The sequence below is a fragment of the Gracilinanus agilis genome, chromosome 2 (genome assembly GCF_016433145.1).
Source record: "Gracilinanus agilis isolate LMUSP501 chromosome 2, AgileGrace, whole genome shotgun sequence".
Classification (NCBI taxonomy): domain Eukaryota; kingdom Metazoa; phylum Chordata; class Mammalia; order Didelphimorphia; family Didelphidae; genus Gracilinanus; species Gracilinanus agilis.
In genome coordinates this window covers 198595488-198617359 of record NC_058131.1, presented here as the reverse complement: position 1 = coordinate 198617359, position 21872 = coordinate 198595488, and the positions used below count along the sequence as shown (strand labels likewise).

The window sequence follows — 21872 nt, the reverse complement described above, 5'->3', positions numbered from 1 at the left end:
CTCTCTCTCTCTCTCTCTCTCTCTCTCTCTCTCTCTCTCTCTCTCTCTCTCTCTCATCTCTAGCTCTCTTTTTGATTCCCTAGTCTACCTTTCAAGGCCTTGTATAATCAGACTGATTTCTGATTAATATTCTATAAGAAATTTTGGTTTGTGTACAAAAGTATATATATATATATATGAATGAACACAGTGAATTCCCTATCAACAAATTTATGAAAGAAGCTAGACAGCCACTAAAAGAAAATATTGAAAAGATCATTTATGCTTCAGTTATCTAGAACTCATAACTTCTGATTTCTTTTCCAATTCTGACAGTCTATAATACTCATTATTATCCAATGCATTGTAATTTCAGCATGGCACAGTGGAAAGAGTGATCAACTTGGATTCAGCGAACCTGAGTCTAAACTTTGTTTTTGTTGATTATTAACTGAGTATTCTTGGATAAGTTATTCAACCCATTTAGGCCTAAGTTTACTCATTAGCAAATTAAGGAAGTGAGACTCCATGTCCCTTAAGGCCCAATCCAATCGGCCGACAATAGTGAGATTGCTTTTCACCCCAATAAGTCCTTCAAGGCTCAGTTAATCACAAGGAAGGGGTCAAGACACATGTTCAGAAACAGACTGTAATCTATATCCAGTATAATTATGAGAGTACATAATCTTTGAGAACCCAGTATCAACTTTATATCATGACATCAAGAGCAGTAAACAAGAAATATTTGTTGATTTAATTCTCAGCTATATTAATTTCTTTTCACTGACCACATCCTCTCACATTTAGTTCTAGCTATGTCCCGGTCTTTAACTAAGATTTGCCATGAAGTGTCTCTGCTAAATAATAATTTTCTGTGCCTCATTCTTTTCTAGATTTTACTTTAACATTTCATTTAATTAGTATCAGATTTTCCCTGAAATAATGCCAGTGACAATGAATGAATGAGTAGACCCTCTTAAGTTGAAAAGTTTCCTCGTGTTGTTGCTAGATGTCTAGTAGTGAGCTGTTCCCCACTTATTGAGGAAATTTGTCCATCAGAAGACTGACAATTTCTAGGCCCATAAAGCAGAAGTGGGACTATTTTTGAGAACTTTTCTGGACACAGATTCTTCTCCTTGCCATCAAGAAATCTTGGATGAATGCTATTAGAATAAGATTAAAATTTTAAATGAAGAAGACAGTTTAATTTTCTAAATATATTGGTTTTGCATCACAGGAAAATATGCAAGTGAGATTTTATTTTGTTCCTATTTAATGAAAATAAGGCAAATATAGGTAAGCTCTTGGGGAATGTAAAAAACCTTCCTAATATTTTGTTTTGTTTTGATTTGTTGAGGGGACATGATGAACTTCTGTTTTTATTAGTATTGGGAACTTATATAATGAAAACTTGCTTCAGACTTGAAGATAGATAACTCATTTGTAACATAGAGTCACCTGAATGATTAAGTGACTTAAGAATGTGTCAGAAGTAAAATATGGAAGATTTATTATTGATTCACATACAGTCTTGCACAGACTTCTTAAAGTTGAGTGATCAAACACCTACTGAGTACTCTACCATCTATATTATGCTGTGGACATAAGTATTTTTTTTGTCACAAAAGTTAGCAGCTTTTATTTAAAAAAATCTCACCAAATAAATCCTTCTTCTTTTTGTAGGTATTTAAGCGGAAGTTGAATTTTGACTTTTCAGAATAAAAAAGAAAAACACCACCTTTAACTTCTGTCTTAGAATCAATACTGTATATTGGGTACAAGTAGAAGAAGTATAAGAGCTAGGCAATGAGGGTTAAGTGAATTACCAAGGATTACTAAATTAGGGAGTGTCTGAGGTCATATTTGGACTTAAGACTCCTATCTCTATACCTGATTCTCAATCCACTGAACCACCTAGTTATCCCCCCAAAAAATATTCTTGGTAGGATACATTATGTAATAAATGATCTCTGAGGTCCATTCAAACACTTTAAGGTCTTGTGTTTCACCAATTCTCAATGGCAATAAAATGATTTTAAGATGAAGAACATATATTCTGTATTTTTCTGTATATTAACTCAAGTGTTAATTTTTGAGATAAACTTCAAAGAATTAAACTAATTTTATTTAGTTTATAGTTATAATATATCAATGCCTCAAGCATCACTAATTAAATCTAAACTATTCATTTGCAGTAATGGAAATGAGGTAAATTATAAATTATCTTTATTGTGCTACTTTGTCATGCTAATGATCTATATCCTTATGCCCTTTAAAACTTGATTCAAAATGCATTTTTGTAAGAACAATTTGTCAAATAGCTTCTCCTTCCTCCAATAATTCTTTTCTCCCCTTGACCACTGACATTGGAAATATTCTAAGAGAATTTTCTGTAAAGGTATTTCTTTGGATAGATCTAACTGCATGGAAGAGGGAAATGCTAATGATTAAAAATAATATAGACTTATTCTTCAAAAATTATTTTCTTTAAACACAGTCAGAAAGAACTCTACATAGTTCCTGTTATGACACAAAGATAGTCCTGATACTCGAAACAAAAAAAATAAGGCAAAGACAATAGAATATGTGAGTTTTTCTAATTAGTATTCCTCTGAAAATTTTAAATAAAATTCTAGCAAAAACACAATAAAATTATATCCAGAAAGTATTTTATTATGACCCTGTTGAATTCATAATCAACATCTATGGTTTATTCAAGATTAGGCAAATAGTGAGCATACTCATTCATCTATAAAATAAAAAATGCAAATATTAAGAAATAGTGAATTTTTTTGTAATTCAGTAAGGATGCCATTGAATGAGTAGGATTGTCCTTTTAATTAAATTGACTCTGCCTATCCATGAACAATTACTATTTCTCCTATTACTTGGCTCTGACTTTATTTATTATGTAGTTCCTGTTGTTCCTGACTTTGTTTAGCATGCATATGTCTCGGTATTTTATCCTCTGTGGTTATTTTAAATAGATTATGTCTTTCTATTTCTTCTTGCAGGACTTTTAAGTCATATATAAAAATACTGATGATTTATATAGGCTCATTTCATATCCTCCTATTTTTGTAAAAATATTTATATTTTCAATTAACTTTTTAGTTGAATCTTTGAAATTTTCCACATATATCATCATATTATCTACAGAGATCATTTTCTTCCCACTTTGCCCATTCTAATTCCTTCAATTTCTTTTTCTTCCCTTTTGCCAGTATTTCTAATACTATGTTAAATAATATTAGTGAAAATACACATTCCTGTTTCACTCCTAATCTTATTGGGAAAGGCTTCTAACTTCCCTGCATTACAAATAATACTTGGTGATGGTGTTAAATATATGCTTCATAAAATTTTAAGAACAAACAATTAAACCTATGCTTTCCAGTGTTTTTAACAAGGGTGAATGTTATATTTTGCTTTGCACAGAATATGACTTTAATAAATATGTTGAATTGAATTGAGTTACTTTGGAGAAGACAAAATAATAACAAAACTTATTTAGAGGAATAAGAGCTTTAGATTTTCAAGGGAAATCCTGGAAATAAAGGGTGGAATTTAAAGTGGCAAAGCATTTTTTTATACTTCAAACTTCAGTATAAGTACAAATCATGAAAACTTTTGATACAAATTAAATACCTAGAAGTAGATATATGAAGCTGACTAGATAAGGAACTGAAACAATAAAACACAATTTCAATGTCTGAGAAACCTCAACATAGAAATAACTATGGGAAAGAATCTCTTTTGAATAAAATCAATTAGAAATACTAAAAAGCAGTTGACAGAAATTATATTTATACTAATATCCTAAGTAATGTACAATAATATGATCTAAATAGTGTGAAATGGAATTCTTTATTCTCTTTGTCTATTTTGAGTTAATCAATCAAGAAACTCCTAAATAACACTTCATTAGGCATCAAGTAAGAGAATTCACAAGTCACTTACTTAGAGAACTCCATCTTTTTAACTCAATCAGCCAGAAACTTGTGAATCCTTTGATAAGATTTACACTCTCAGAGGATGAGAGGTGGATCCCACAGACACTGCCTCCCTGGGCAGTGCTAGGCAATTTGGAAGTTGTGATTGGCCCCTGTGAAGAGAGGAAGGTGCAGGAAGTGATGAGGAAAAAGGACTATAAAAAGTCCTGAACTTCCTGTCCAGGGAACCTTCGGCTTGGATCTTCAGCTTGGGGCTTCTCCTGGTGACTTGGCTTTTGGAACTGGCTTTGGACTTGACTTTCAGCTTAGACCTTGACTTTGCATCTTGGACTGCTTCTTAGAGGACTGCTCCTGGATCTTCTCCTTTGGACTTCATCTTGGGTGAGTGAGTAGCTGGCTTTCCTTTCCTGACTTCTGGAGAGATTAGTTCTAGAGAGGCCTTCCTTTCCTGGAGGAGGCTGAATAGGTGGAACCCTTGCATAAGATGCCACTGGATGCTCTGGCTGAGGGTTAATGAATTCTCCTTGGGCTGAGCCGGACACCAGAGCAACATTTTGTGTGATAAGTTAGACATTTTCTCTACTTTCTTAATACATTTCTCTACTTTCACTCTTCTCAACTCTTTGTAAATAAAAACTACTAAAATTCATTTTGACTTGAGCTATAATATTTTAAATTGGTGTCCACAATATTACTTTAAAATTCTCATATTGACATAAAAAACTTAATTTTAAATTCTTACATTTTTGGCAGATCACAAAGGTGTTGTGAACCTCCCCAATCTCCTAATAATCTCCTTTACCTTTTACAATGTCTTAACTATCCCTCAGCCAGCTTTTAGTAACTAATTTTTGAGTTATAATCTATAGCTGTTGATCTTGCTGCAAAGAAGGATAAGTCTGAAATTTTTTCTTTCTTCACCCCCTAACCTAAAAATAGCTGAAATTACCTTTCCAGCTACTGCTAAGTAAGCTGGTCATTTTTTCATTGACAACAATTAGCTAGTCCTCAGGGCCTCCACCTGGGGGGGATGCTCCTGCCTCTCTTCCTTTGTCTCAGGAGAAAAGCAACCCTGCCCCCACAAGATTCCATCTTATAGCTCAGAATTCTTTAAAGTATTTTCCAAACCCCACCTGTCTCTCCTACGGAGAGAAGTCAGAAGAAATAGGAGCAAATAATAAAACTGCTCCTTTTAATCCTGAAAGGCTTCTAAATCCATGAAAAATAAAATATCAGGAAATTTTTCTTGTCCCCAGGCCAGCTCAGGGAAGTGGCTTCCTGCCCATGTGGCCTGAAAATGGCTCTCTGAAAGCATGTGGTAGAAGCATGTGGTCGTGGTGTTTTTTAACCCTAGCAGGGAGGAGAGAGTAGAAAACTCTCCCCAAAACCTCTTAGCTTAAATTCAGGCTGTATTCTGAGAGCTTTACCCATAAGAAAGTGTTTTTTATTCTGCCTAAAAAAGAGAAAGCTTTTGCTTCCTACTGTTGACCTTCCTAAATTTAGTCTTGGGCTAAGGCTTTTCCCCCTGCCTTCCACCAAAAAGCTAATTGATTAGGGTGTGCTTGCACTTACAACAACCCTAACTCTAACTCCTAGCCATTATATATTAGAGGAGTGCCATATGCTGACAAAGAGTAGAATTGTAAGCAATTTTATTAGTTATATTGAAAAATAGTAAATAGACAAATAATTATAAATTTTAACAGCATAGCCCAAATTGGGAAAATATGTTTTCTTGTCTGTCTAAAATGGCTCATAATCCCCAAGAACTTTTCAAATTGGCTTTATTTAGCAGTGTTCCTGGATATATGTATAGTAAAAGGATACTTTGAGGTTGACCTAGCCTTCTTTAAGAAAAGACTGACACATAGTCTGAATAACCTTTAGATTCACATGAGAGATTGATCCCAGCCTTTTCCTGTACATTACATTTTCCATTCAATCCTATCAAACCCTCCTACCACTCAACCAATCTCTGAAATAAAAGTTCAACTTGAACGAAAACTAGAAGAACTATCAAACAACTTGAATGATCTTGAGAAGAAACTGGAGAAGAGTTCGAGGGATCTCAAGACATATAAAAAGCATTGAGAAAAACTCAAGAAACCCCCAGAGTAAGAAGAGAGATTTATTTCTCTAAACTTCCTCATCATCAGAGCCAACTCAGTCTCTATCCCATCCTGCCCCTCTCTAAATCTACTCAAACTCTTCCCACCCAACCTATTTTCCTGCCTATACCCATTATCTGCTCTATGGCAAATCAAACAAAAAGCCTAGAGGCAAAAACTGAAAATAATTCAGCTAAAAACATATTCCCCTTAAAGGAAGTACTCACCTTCAATAAAATTGTATATATATGTGGTGTCTTTAAGACACCATATACCCTTCATCCCCCAAGATATTGAGAGATTCAAGCAAAATACTTTTTTTCTTTGAAGATGAACCAATTGTGATTATTAAAATGCTAAAGAACATTTTTGGTCATGTGACTCTGAATGGTGTTGACAATGAGAATTTGTTACAAACCTTTTTGACAGAAAGAGAGAAAAATAAAATCACCTCAGGTCTAAGGAAGAAGAGCAAATCATTGCACCACACAAGATCCTAAATGGTCCCCCAACAATGAATAAGATTATACAAAACTATGCCAGGCTAGAGAGGCATTATTAACAGCAATGAGAACTTGTTCTGACAGCCTGGGCACATGGATAATATTTGAGTCTTAAGCAAAAAATCCATGAAAATCCCTCCCAATTAATGGATAGACATATCGAGCTGGGATGTAGATATATAGACCTACAATAGATACAAAATATAAAAAATAAAAGATAAATGTTTTAAAAGAAAAATAATGAACCAGACAGAAATGAAGGCATAAAGTAAAAGACAAATGTACCAAAAGAGAAGAGGAAGTGATAATTATTTGTATGGTAGAAAATATTATATAAAGGATAGAACTGTTCATAAAAGACAAGAGACACTTATGAAGATGTAAATTTTTTATAAAAGCCTTTGAATGAACAAGATCAATAATGTGAGAATAAGAAATAGGCCTGTTGAGTTGGGTCAGGGGATATATTGCATCAAATATCACTATGATCTACAGTATGAGGGATTAACACAAAATCTTATTTCTAAGAGACATCTACTAATAGATAAATGATTAGAGATGAATAATTTATAAAAATAAGAATAGAAAAATCACAAATTAAACTTGAAAATATTTAAAACCCATAATTCAAAGAGGAAACAAACAAAATTAAAACGATTTTGAAGTTGTATTTCACATGAAAGAACTGGAAAAAACAAACTAAAAAAATTGAGTCATTGTTGAAAACAGTGTTAGAATATATAGCCCAATATGCTATTATGTTTATGTAAATTAATCAAATCTTTCTGGGAAATGATGTGGGATTATGAAAGAAAACTGGATATAGTGTTCAAAATCTTTGGTACAAGGTACCCACTAGGCACATACCACATGGAAATGAAAAACAGGTAAAAAAAACTAGCAAAATTTTGATTAGAGTTGGGTCTTGCTATTAGCAAGAGAGACAACAATATTTTCTTCAGTCATTACTAAAATTCTATAACTTCACATTATAGCTTATGAGGAAAAGGTGAAACAATTGTGGATATTTCAATTAGCCCAAACACCAAAGTGATTACTATTCTTATGAATTAACAGCAGAGAATGCTGATATCTAACTTCTTTGCTCAGTACATCCTCCAACAGCTCCTGAAGTCTGGCAGGGCACACAAATTGACCCAGTCATTTGTATGATATAAAAGACCCAAAAGAAGTGTTAAAAGAATATATTTTTCCTTAGTCCTTTGAAAAGGTTGCAGGTCCACAATTATAGAACATTTATATATTTTCAGAACTTTCCAATGTATTAATTAGTTTAGGTAAGTTTTTTGTCTTTCTGTTTTTCTTTTAAAATAGTATTTGTTATATGGGATTGCCCTTTATGGGGGAAAATGGAAAAGAAATGGGGAATTTATGTGATATTAAAACAAAGGATATCAATAAATTGTATTTTTTAAAAATATTGATAGAAGCAAATAACAAGCCAAAGTAATTGTTCATCAATTGGTGTTGTGAGGAAGATTATTTAGTTATTAGTTAGGAGACTTAAGAGGAAGGGCTGGAGAATTCCACATGGAATGGGGAAGTAGAAAGTGGCTTGCTCTCTCTGAGAAGGACTCCATGGTGGTTGGGGCAAGTTGCAACTGACCCTGGGAGACCTCAGACTTCCAGATCCTGAAGGAAGACTGACATCTACTTGTGGGAGATTTTTGTAGACTATTAATCCCAGCCTGAATTGCAGGTCAATTTGGGCTTGATTAGCCCCCAGAATCTACCCACCTGGAAGAGTACAGCTGGTGGTCCTGGAGGAGCTGAAACATCACTGGAGTGAGTCTGGACTCTGCTGAGAGGATTCCCACTTCAGTCCTGCTTTTTTCTGGGACCTGCCTGGCTTAGGTCTCAGTTTAGTATAGATAAGTCCCTTCCCTGACCCTGTGGTCTGTAAGTGTAGTAACCCCTATTCCCTTCTTTCACCATAGTTTCCCTAATTAAAATTTATTATAACATTTGCCTCTCGCCTGCTGGTTCTGTCGGCCCTTGCCTAGGTGGGGCAGAGTGGCAGTTAGGGCCTAACTGCCATTTCTTTTACAGACATCCCCTTAGCAGTTAAGCCCAGTCACCCTACCTTGTTTGGTCCCTCCATCTATCATTCCTGTCTCCCTCAAACCCTTCTGGACCCACATTTAATATTCAAGTCTACTTACTTGGTTATTCCCCATTAGATTGAGCAATAACAAATAATGAATGTGAGGCTTTCAGAGAACTGGAACATTTGTAGAACTAATGCAAGATATAAGAAGCAGAACCAAAAGAACTATATACAACATATATAATAATAACAAAAATGGAAAGGGTTGTAAGAAAGTAAAACTTTGAGTAACCATCATAACCAATTTTGATCTGGGAAATATTCTGCCCCTAAAGTTCTCCATCTGTGCTTCTTTCAGCATAGGTGGATAACTAAAGGGACAGAATATTGCATACACTGTCACATCATTTTCAGTTACATAACTACTTCTAATGAGAACTATGAGAGGGCTTCTTGTTCTCTAAATGTATCAAATGATTCCGTTAGCTTCTCAGTTGCCATAGAAGTTATACCAAATGTTTCTTTCATTTTGAGCTGGTAGTCTACCATACTACCATACAGATCTGTTTTTTTACAAGCTATTATATAACCCTGCCTTCTCTATTTTACAAAGCTAAAGTTGATTTGTTTGTTTGTTTGTTTTTCCTAAAGTTGATTGTTAAACTCCAATTATTAGATTTATTTTTCTCTACTGAGATGCATGTTACTAAATAGATCCAATGATCTAAGTCCATGATTCGCAAAGTGGGTATTACTGCCCCCTGGTGGGTGTTGCAGCTATTTCTAGGAAAGTGGTGATGGCCACACTTTTTTTGTATTACATTCTATTCTGAGTTCAATAAATAGTTTCCTAATTTTCAGGGTGTGCTAAGTAATATATTTTCTGAAAAGGGGGCGGTAGGCCAAAAAAGTTTGGGAACCACTGATCTAAGTTGTTGTTCTGACACTCTGTGATACCATTTGAAATTTTTTTGGGGGGAATGGTACTGATACGCTATTTCTTTCTCCCGCTCATATTACAGATGAGCAAACTATGGCAAACAGGGTAAAGTGATCTCCCCAGGGTTACACAGCTGATAAGTGTCTGGGCCAAATTTGAATGTAGAAAAATAAGTCTTCTTGATTCTAGGCTCAGCACACTTATACACTATAGTCGGGAACATTTTGGAACAGGATCATGCCATCTAGGGCATTAGGAATTCACAATTCTTTCCCCATTCTGTTGTTATCATTTTGTTATTGTGTTATCTAAATATCTGGAAAGGATCCAGTCTCTACCAAGTCATTGATAAAAATAAATAAATGAATATTAATTAACACAAGACTAAGCACAGATACGTGGGAACGAACATACATTAGGATGCTTGTGGTATTAAAAAATAGAATATGAGTGAAGATTTCCTCACTCTAAAAGCCTGGTAGCCTCTCTAATATATCAAGCTGTCACTTAACAGATGGATAAAGAGGCATACTCTCACAGTGGTTAACAAACAGTTATCAAATAGTAAGTAATTTTCCACCCTTCTCCATAATCCTATATTGTATACCAGAAAAATAATGTCATAGGTTCCGACAGGAACTTTCTAAACTTTGGCAAATCCATTCCTCTACAATTTTCGTCTATATAGCAGTTTAAGTTTTGCAAAAAAACTTCACTAATATTATTCCATTTGGCCCTAAGAACAACCATACAATGTAAATTCTATTTTTATCATTTTACAGATGAAGAAATCAAGACTGAGAGAGGTTGAATAACATGTCCAACGTCATAGATTGTCAAAAGAAAGGCTTGAATCTCAAGTCCAACACTTAATGGAATATGCTTCATAGCTTTCCCTAGGTCCTCAAAGAAGAGATTAGATGAAATGATATAAAGTATATCTTTCGGGCTTAAAATTCCATTCTGTCAACTAGCCAATTCCTCTCTACTTGTTGCCACTATCCAGTTTTCAGAAAGATATTTAAAGTATTTAAGGAAAATTTTGGTTGGTTTTAAGTGGGTTGTATTGAAAGGATTATGGGATAATTGTGAACATGAGGTTGATGCTTATAATAACACAAAAAGCACATACTTCTTTGTTTCCCTTGCAAAAAATCCTAAGCTCTTCTTACTCTTTTTGAGTTAGGGTACTTATCTCAATTGTGTACTAAAAATTTTTAAGTATATTGATACAGAAAATATAAAATGCAATATTAAAGCACAATATATTCTTCCAACATGTAACAACCTTACATTTTCCTGAAGCATAATCAAGGATATATGTACATCATTATTAAAATAATTTATTTTCGCACAAAATTCAAGAGACCCAAGCACACTAAATTATATAAAATATGCATACAGAACATAGCCTAAATATGTTTGAAATAGTCAGTTCTGTCTCGAGTAAATGGGAAACAGCAGTTTTCAGTGGTCAGAGCAATATATTTGGAATAAGTTCAAGGAGTCTTAAAAATCATTGAATCAATTACCTTCATTTTAAAGGAGAGGAAAGTGATTTAGAGAAAATTGTTATCTAATGGATAATTTGATAGATTCAAGATAGTCTAGATTTCCTTTGAGATACCTTTTAACTCTGAAGTTCTATAATAATGGCATGAATTTAGTTCTTAGTATCTATGCGACTTCAGCCAAGTTACTTAAAGGCTCAACAGGCTAGCTCAGTTTCCTCATCTTTAAAATAAGTGAGAATATTTGATTATATATTCTCAAAAATCTTTTACAGCTCTAAATTTCTGTTTTTATAAATCTGAAAACAGACTTGTTCTCACATTACCAATTATCTTTTCATGTCACATAGTACCCAAGATTCTCTTTATTTGTGATGCTACAAATATATAAGAATCATATTTTAAACTATTTTCAAGAAAAGATGCATGGGTAATTTCTAAAAGTCTCTAGTACTTGGCCAGTTCAGTTGTAAAGGGTTACTCATCATTTCCTAAAGCAATTTCCTTTTTCTGGATGAATGCATTTGATAGTGCCTGTATTAGTGTATGAATTATTAAAGTGTGTAACATTCAGAATTTCCAAATACTCTAAGTGCACTGACCTCAAAAAGGGGGGGCACATGGAAGAAAACTTTTAGAGATTGGAAAACTTGTTTCATTAGCATCATTGGTGACAACATTACTGATCTGGATGAAAACAATGGAGTTTATAACATGAACCTAAGCAAAGGTTATTTTAGCAACCACTTTATAACTTTTCCATTTTGTGATAATGTTCCCTAACAAACACCATTTATAATTTCTAAATTAGCTTGTTTCTCAGAGGTCATCTAGTCTGACCCATTCTTTTTTTATAGACTAAGGAACTGAGCTCTGGAGAAATTTATTATTACCTATAGAAATCCTTGGGCATAGAAACTCTATGATAAATGTTGATAGAGGGTAAATTCCTTGAGGGCAGTGATGATTTTTGCTTTTCCTTAGAATTTCCACATTTTGTACCATGCCTGGCACATAAAGGAACACTTAAATAATTATTCTTATTTGATTGTTGAATGGACAAGAGCAAAACAGTAGAAGCTTTGCTGTAGAACTCCTCACCTTTGACTCCATATTTATTGGGGAGCTTCATTTTCAATTTTTCTTCATCATTGTGGAATTTTTATTTTCAAATCCAGTGGCTTACTCATTAAACAAACATTATAGACTCCTTAATCTTCAAAAAGGGATATTAGCATTATCAAAGTCTAGGAGGCTTTGAATGGAGGCATTAGGAATCCCCCTTATTACAGAGCTCTTTATCCCACAAATTCCTATAGAATATATCAATTGCATCACTGGAAAGATGAAGATTCTACAAAGTCATAATTTGTATAAATGTCCAGTGTGTTTTTATTTGATACTATCATTGAAAACTTCTAGAAAGAACAAGTAATCCAAATTTAAATACAACCCATGCTGGAAATGGAAAATGAGAAATGCGTGCAACTTACCACTTCCTCATGTGTTGCATTTTCTACATTAATGCCATTGACCTAGATAGATGAAAGATTACAATATATGAGTGAAAAATGAATACATGTGAGTGAAAATTCAAAGGCAAGATATAAATTTGAGAATTAATTTTCAAATACACTGACCTGTATTACTGCATCTCCTATAAATAGCATTCCTGTTTGGTCAGCTGTGGGGTTACAAAAATGTCAGGTGTTAAGAAAGATTTTTAATAATAGTATATTTCTTAAGATAATTGTTTTAAATATACTGTTTATCACAGGCAATTGAAATTACTTTTCTCATGAAAATTTCAGTACTATAGCAATTAGCAATCACCAGGTAATGCTAAATAAATTAGTACCTATTTTAAGCAAATTAAAAGTTACTTTCTAGGTACAAATGACTTGTTTAATATGGAAGACAAATGACACTTTTACTAATGAAGTATTTCATTAAATTATGTATAAAGTCCTATTCACAATTTTCATTTTGCTGTCATTGAGAACGAAACAGGAATTTAAGAAACTATTTAGTGTTTTTTTTTCTTTTTCTCCTCTGAACAAATGCATAGGCACTGCTTTAATTAGAAGGTTATGCCCAGAATGTTTTAAAAAATTATATTCGGAAGTATAGATTTATTCTGTTCTGTATTGCTACCACTTAACCTTTCCTCCTCATAGACAAAGATATCTATGTACTTTCAGGTAGGGGTTCTTAACCTTGAAGTTGTTTTTAAAAAGATACTTAGATAACTATTTAAATATAATTGCTTTTGATTGTAATTGTATGTATTTTATTTAATGCATTTAGAACCATTATTCTGAGAATGGGTCTGTAGGTTTCACTAGGCTTATTTAATTTAAGGGGGAGTAAATAGATGTATATCAAATGGTAAAAAGGTCTTAATTTTTTTCCTTCTCAGTGGTTGATTTTAACTAATATGCTTTTCATTTAAAAATTAGAAGATTAGTTCATTGAATGCTTTGTAAGGTTATAAAGTTGATTATCTTCATCTAATTTTGCTAAAGTTGTGTGTGCATTATAACATGCCCTGGTTTAATTGCTCAAGGGAATTTTATGATCCAGAGCCTTCTATGATGAATTCTCACTCATATTCAAGCAGTTTTTTAAGAGTAAAAGCATTTTGAAAAATATTTTGGAATCAAAATGATAACATTTCAAAAATACTATGAATTTCTTGAAATGAACCTAACGCAATTCATGAAGATAAACAAAACTTTGGAATAATTACTATGCCCTCATCAGTAGCTTTGACTACCCTCTTTCAAAGAAAGAGAAACTATCATGTGACAAATACCTTTGGGCTTTCTAGCTTTTTCTGCCAATCTTTAGAAAGTTGAGCTTCAAATTTTTTTGCTCTTTAAATTCTTCAAGAATCTGTGACTACTGGGGGCAGCTGGGTAGCTCAGTGGATTGAGAGTCAGGCCTAGAGATGGGAGGTCCTAGGTTCAAATCTGGCCTCGGACACTTCCTAGCTGTGTGACCCTGGGCAAGTCACTTGAACCCAATTCCTACCCTTACAACTCTTCTGCCTTGGAGCCAATTTGGCTCCAAGACGGAAGGTAAGGGTTTAAAAAAAAAAAAAGAATCTGTGACTACTTTGCACTTTTAATTTCTACAAGATGCACAGGTTAATAACTTCTTTTTAAATTTAATGGTTCCCTAAAACATAATAAACATAAAAACCCTAAAACATTATGTAATCATTTTATAAACATGGAGTAATATAATAATATAATAACAATAATTGATTTTAGTAATCACACTGACTTAAAGAGAGATGTATATTTGAATGCTGGCTCTGCCACTACCTAGCTATGTAATCCTTGGCAAGTTTCTTCATTCTTGTCAGTCTCAGTTTTCCATTCCATAAAATGGAAATAAAATTTCATTCGGGGTTGTTGTGAGGATCAAGTAAGATAATATATGTAAATTTATGTAAATCACCAGTGAGTGTCTCTGTGGAGGGTGGAAATTGGCTTATGATATTATCATCTATATACAGCTTATCTGAGAAAAGTTGCCCTGCCAAAAAATTTTTTTTACTCTTCAATCAAACCCTCCAAAATAATCTCCACTAAGATCTTTAAGCTTCCCCTCAGAGCAAGATAAACCTTTAATGATGAAATTCTCTGGCTGATCCCAGAAATTCTCATGTTTATTCTGATGCTTAGTGATGAATTTGTAGTACAGAGTCTGGTTTCTGGGAAACCAAAGAATATATTGCATTCTGCAAGTAAACTTTGATAGTATTCTAGTTTTTGAGTTTTATCTTTATTTTATTTTAATGTTTCCGCATAAGTTTTCCAAAGTTATATGATACATGTTGTCTCCTTCCCTTCTTGCCTCCTCTCTCCCAGAGTTGACAACCAATTCATCCTGGCTTATACATGTATTATCATGTAAAACATTTCCATATTATTCATTTTTGTAAGTGAATAATCTTGTAAAACCAAAACCCCAAATCTTATAGCCAAATAAACAAGTGAAAAATCATCTTTTCAACTGCATTTATAATCCATCAATTCTTTCTCCAGAGGTGCATAGAATTCCTTTTCATAAGTCCCTTGGAATTGTCTTGGATCATTGTATTGCAGTTATAGCAAAGTCTATTACATTTGATCATCCCACAATATTTCCATTACTCTGTACAATGGTTTCTCGGTTCTGCTTATTTCAGGCTGGATCAGTTCATGTAGGTCTCGTCCAGTTCTTTCTGAAATCATCCTGCTCATCATTCCTCATAGCACAAAAGTATTCAGTCACTATCATATACCACATTTTGTTCAGTCATTACCCAATTGAGGGACTTCCCTCTAGTTGTCTTCTAATAGGCTATCCTTGACCATTAATAGGATGACATTCAAGGATAGACATAGCACTCTAGGCACCTTTCCAGGACTGAAAGCCACAAAGGAAGATTTGACTGATACTTCTCCCATGACCCCCTTTTTAAAAATTAATTTATTTATTCAGAATATTTTCCATAGTTCCATGATTCATGTTCTTTCCCTCCTCTCTTCCTTCCCCCAGGAGTCAATGAGCAATCCCACTGGTTTATACATGTATCATTGTTAAAAATCTATTTCCATATTATTAATATTTTCAATAGAGCAGTGATGGGAAAACTTTTTAAAGAGGGGGCCAAAGGAAAGGAAATACTCATCTGTCAATCTGTTTCTAAGGCAACTCTTTGGGAGTTTCATTGTATTGTATCCTACTCATTGTATTTGTCAGATCAGGAATAATGTGCATCATGGATAGAACATTTCAGGAGGCCACATCTGGCCCATGGACAATAGTTTGCCCATCACTGCAATAGAGTGATCATTTAAAGTAAAAATCCCAAATCATATCCCCATTGAACCACATGATCAATCATATGATTTTCTTCTGCATTTCTGCTCCCACAGTAGTTTCTCTGGATGTGGTTAGTGTTCTTTCTCTTAAGTCTGTCTGGATCGTCCTGGATCATTGCACTGGTACTAGTAGACAAATCCATTGCTTTTGATTCTGTCACAATATATCAGTCCTGTGTATAATGTTCTCTTGGTTCTGCTCCTTTTTACTCTGCATCAGTTCTTGAGCTCTTTCTATTTCACAATCCCATGACCCTCTCGAGCATTCTCCTCACATAAAAATAAAAATCTCAGAAATGTCTATTTAAACTTTCCTATTCTGGGAAAAAATGGATCTTTCAGTCTTTCATCAAAGCTCATATACCAAAGTGTTATAAACAACATGGGTCTACTCTGTAGTTCTCATTAAATTATGAATATTAGAATTATTTTCATAAATTCAGTATGCAGTAGATGTGATGGTTATTATGATATGCATAAGATATGTTTGGTTCTTAGAATTTTATAACTTCACGTACCATTCTCACCTCTGTGGAATATAAATGAACCACTATTACTTACTAAGAAATATATACATGCTTATATACATTTATATAAAGCAATATTAATAATTAAAGCTTTTCTTCCATAATTAATCTTTTTGTGTTTGAATTTTATTTTCCTGGCTCTCTATATATGAATGAGTATTAAAGGGAGGGAGAATGGCAATGGATAGAAACCTATTGACAGAGAGATGGAGAGAATTCAGTTCAAATCTGACCCATCATCTATACTGACTGAGAGATCGGAGCAATTTACCGAAACTCTCAGTGTTCTGGGCAATCCTCTAAAATTGTAAATTATAGAGAAGGTGCAGAGGTGTTTTGGAAGACAGATTTGCCTAATATGAGTGCCATACAATGGAAATAAGTGTAGTGTATATCCAAGAGACTATCTGATGAAGGTGTAGGAGATTCTGATTGTTGCTGATATTCAGATGTTTCAGTTGTGTCTAATTATGATCTCATGTAGGGTTTTCTTGCCAAAATATGGGAGTTGTTTGTAATTTTCTTCTCAAGCTCATCTTACAAATGAAATAAATGGGGTTACACAGTATATGTCTGAGCCTCATTTGAATTCAGGTCTTCCTGACTCCAATCCCTGTGCTTTATCTACAGCCCCCATGTAGCTAGACCCAGGACTGGAGAGAAGGATTATCCCCTCATTTAAAATCATTCAGATTCACAAGGATACCTCATTTCATTTACTGCTGCAAATGACTCTAATCTGAAGCAGAAGTTAGGAATGGTAGTTGTAGCAATATCAAAGAATATTCATGTTCTCTACTCTCGCCTCTCTTTGTCTTTAAGGCAGGGAAAGATTTATAGCCTGGCATCCATAAATTGAAAATCTATACCTAAATCTATTTATATCAGTGATTCCCAAAGTGGGTGCTACCGACCCCTGGTGCAGCAATCCAGGGAGGCAGTGATGGCCAGAGGTGCATTTATTTTTCCTATTAATTGTGATTAAAATTTTAAAAAATTAATTTCCAGGGGGCTAAATAATATTTTTTTCTGTAAAGGGGGCAAGAGGCTAAAAAAGTTTGGGAACCACTGATTTATATCTATACCCACATCTATTTCACTTATATCTATATCTCTCTATACTTATGTCTATAACTTCCATTTCTTTCACTTTATGGATACTTTTATTTAACATAGGTAATTAATTTCCTTTATAATGTGATATATATATTATTTTATGTATGCATTTCAAAATATTATGTTGCGAGAAAGTCCATAGGTTTCATTACAGTGCCAAAGGGTTCTTCAACACTGAAAATATTATGAACTCTTGGTCTAAGGTCATTCCTATAATGCTACAGTAGCTGCAATAATATTCCCTTCCAGTATTCTGTGTTTTACTCTGGCTCCCAAGCTCCCTGGTTATACTAATACACACTTTGTCCATAACTTTCATAAATCTCAGATGGAACATAAGTTTTGTTCTGCACACCCCTCTTATTCCTACCTCCAGTCTCATGAGAACAGACAAACAAAGCAAAATATTCATTGTACAATCCTTGACTTTTCTTTTATGGTCCTTTCTTCCCCACACCAAATCCTAGGCTATGTCACCTGTATCACCAACAAACAAACTAGTCAATGAGGCTTCTCTTGACACTACTACCAGAATAGCATTCAAAACTCGTTAATATTACTTCCACCCTTCTCAAATTGCAAATCATTGCATGCCCCATTTCATTTCACCATCTAAAGGAAAACAGAGAGCAAATCTTTTTCATGACCCATATTACACATCAATGGCTCTCTTTCTTCTTTAGCTATAAATTATCTTAAGCTCCACAAACAATAAGGCTCACATATGGAAACTGTTATTAATATTATTAAAAGCTATAAGGTGGCATACCCTTGGTAAAACTAGAATCTAAGTTTCTAGAAGTTAGATGCTTATAAATTCATTTTCAAGTAGTACTTTAAAAAAATCAATTCTATCTACATCACTGTAACAATTTTTAATTGTTTTAGCTTTCTCAAACACTAAAGAAAAAATTGTTTTGACACACTACTTAAATATGGCCATAGTTTGGAACCATTCTGTCATTTTTCATTTCTTTTCCAGATAGACAGTGAATACATACTTTTTAAAGAAGTACAATCCAACTTTAAAATGCCTGGATTGGCAGGTAAGGTAGGTAAGATAGGTAGGAACACTGAGATTACATTTCTTGTTCCATTAGAAAATTTTAGAACTGTATTCCAAAATTGACATTTGAGGTAGAATGTTCTCCATATTTTTTTGGTTATTTGATGTTTGTTCTATTCAGTTCAGTTCTGTTGTGTTATATATTGTACCATGTCAGGTTACATTAATGTTATATAACATTACATTATATTACATTATACTATGTTTACAGTATACTACACATTATATCACATTATGTTGTAAGCTGAATTGAATGAATTATAATAAATTTACTTAGATATTTTCTTAAATGCATATATTTTTTGATTATTTCAATACAGAGTAGATGAGAATAAATTGTTTGGGTGAGCCATAGGAATTCTTTTAGGTCACAAAGTTTAACTTAATAAATTGAAAATTATTTATTAAATGGACTGTGATGCATATCTCTGCCATTTTCATAATGCATCTCAATCATGAAACTTGTTCAGGATTTTTCCCGAGTTTAATCATAACTCATTATCTGTGTGTGATGAAATATTTCCATGAAACAAAAACTTTCACCTCTAGGCAGGATCTCTTCTATCATTTGCTAATTTTTGACAAATTTTTTCTACAGTGAATACCTAACTCAATTTATTTATTTATTTTTACTAGTTGATCATCTGTTTTCTGCCCATCAGCTCTTATTCTTTGTTACACAATAGTTTGTAAGCATTTAGAAATGTAAGTGACATAAACAAAAATCAAAGCAGATAGAATAAAAAATAATTGTCAAATGGTGGAATGGGGGGAAGCTTTGTATCAAATCTCATGGTTAAAAGTCTGATAGCCAAGCTATATAAGGAACTGACACACATTGAAAGTGAAAAAAATGTTTCCCCAATAAATGAATGACATACATAATAATAATGGCATAAATAAATGAATACAGGAACAATTTCTCAAAGAATTATCAAATACTACCGAGAATATAAAAATGCCAAATCACTCAAAATAACTTAAATTAAAATAAAATAATTCAAGTTTCCTCTCATATAATGCAAAACACAGAAGTTGAACAAAATATGAGAATAATAATACATGTTGTAGAGACTTTAGGAATCCAAGAATACTAATGCGGATTAGTAGTCAAGAATGCTTTAGCTCTTCTGGATAATAGTTTGATATATTAAGAAATAAAAATCACAATTGGTCACACTCTTTGACTTAGTTCTCCCAGTACTTGGCAGAGACCACAAGGAGGTCAAAAGGCAAAAATAAGATGGTGTAATTGATAAGAGTTTAGATCTACTAGAGAAAGGAAGACAGCATCCTAAATACAAATCTGGCCTTTGATATTAGCTATGTGACTGTGGGCAAGTCACTTAAACTCTATTTGCCTCAGTTTTCACATCTATAAAGTGAGCTGGAGAAGGAAATGGCAAATCACTCAAATAAATCTGCCAAAGAAAACTCCAAATGGAGCCACAAAGAGTCTGACAGAACTGAAAATGGCTTATATACAAAATCATTTCTTTTGGGGTAGAAAGAACTGGAAACAAAAGGAAATGTATATCAATTTTGGAAAGGTAGAATTGATTGTACACATTTTATGTGAGATGATATTCTACATTAAGAAACAATCCATAGGAGGAATTTGGAGTATTTCTTGAGGGGAGGTTTTATATAGAAAAAAGTAATTTAAAAAAGTGAAACAGTGATCACTGAATGTCAACACAAATGTAACAAAAGCCAGTCATCTAAGACTAACCTCATTTGTTTTTCAGATGGGTTAATCTAACTAGAATAGGCATATGGTATAGATCTAATAGAGTATGGTACATTGGAGCACTCTGAATGACCATGTCCAAAGAATAATTATTAAGGAAATGTGGTCACTCCAGAGAAAGGGCTTTAGTGCTTGCTCACCTGATTTTCCAGTCAATGCTCTATCCCACATTTACAGGCAATGTATATTATAGACTTTGGGATTCTTTACTGGAAGCCTCACATAAATGTGTTAGTTTTCTTTAAGGTATAAGATAGAATTTGTTCATTTTAAGTATATCACTGATCAGTGATCAGTGAATCTAGTTGATGCAGGTAATATTCTTAGGAAGAACATTATCAAGATCTGTTTTCTCTGACCAAGTAGTCTAGAAGCTCACTTGATAGTCCAGTGCATAAGGCATCACTGGGAAAATATGTAATCCAGAGGGAAATAATGATATATGGGGAGAGTTGCTCTGCAATAACAGACCCTTAAAACCATAATCTTTGCCATAATTCTTCACATGATCTCTGCCCCCCCCCCATTCATATAGACATGTGGCACAGTAGATACTGAACCAGATCTGAAGGCAGGAACATCAGAGTTCCAATCAGGCCTCAGACACTTGCTAGCTATGTGGCCTTGGATAAGATATTTAAACTCATTTGCTTCAGTTTCCTTATCTGTAAAATGAGTTGCAGAAGAAAATAACATACCATGCCAATATCTTTGCCAAGAAAACCCCAAATGGGGTCATGAAGATTCAGACATGACCTAAAACAACTGAAGAACAACAACAAAATAGACAGCTGTAACATGAAGGAATAAGATAAAGAGAATTGTAAAAATTAGGGATTTTGATATTTTAATATTCTGAAAAAAGGAATGATAAACATGATCATGATTTTATTAGGAAAACAGGCAAGGGATTCTATCTTCCTAATCTACAAATCAACATCCTGATAGTGATACTTTAGTAGAGATTAGATTTCCTGTGCTGAAACTATTGATATTCTTTTGCTCTACATAATGATAAAGAGTAACTAACTCTAAGAGTTATCTAGAAGAATTCATAGTCACATACCCTGGACATTCCTTCATTATTATGCAGAGAAAGAAGGGAGAAGATGAGATAGTCAGAAATTCATTGCTTGAAATGTAGGGAGTAAACTGTTATGTAAAGATAAGTTGTTTGATTTTCCTGTTACATCTTTCTGGGTCACGATTAAGCTTCCTAAAGCATTTTCGGATTTTGAGCACTTAAATAATAAATATGATCTGGTTTTAATGACTAATATGTTCATATACCTCCCTAGTGTTACATAGCCAGAATTTATCAGTGATTGAACTTGAACCTAGTTCTTCCTGACTCTCAGGTTAGCATTCTTTTATGCTATAACATCTCTCACATCTTTTACTATCCATGCAAAAAAATATGCCAAGTTCCTTTAAGTGCTCTTTATAGGGTATGGTCTTTAGTAGTCTCAAAATT

At 33.5% G+C, this 21872-nt stretch overlaps 1 protein-coding gene across 1 annotated transcript in view; it reads right to left on the bottom strand.

The window, feature by feature from the left end:
* The window catches only part of SNTG2 (syntrophin gamma 2), a 622101-nt gene that overhangs the window by 318361 nt on the left and 281868 nt on the right, over positions 1–21872 (bottom strand). Inside the window, exons 5-6 of the mRNA XM_044660932.1 lie at positions 12703–12746; positions 12556–12597 (exon numbers count right to left, since the gene is read on the bottom strand). Of these exons, the coding sequence (XP_044516867.1) occupies positions 12556–12597; positions 12703–12746 (86 nt within the window). The remainder of the gene's footprint in view (positions 1–12555; positions 12598–12702; positions 12747–21872) is intronic.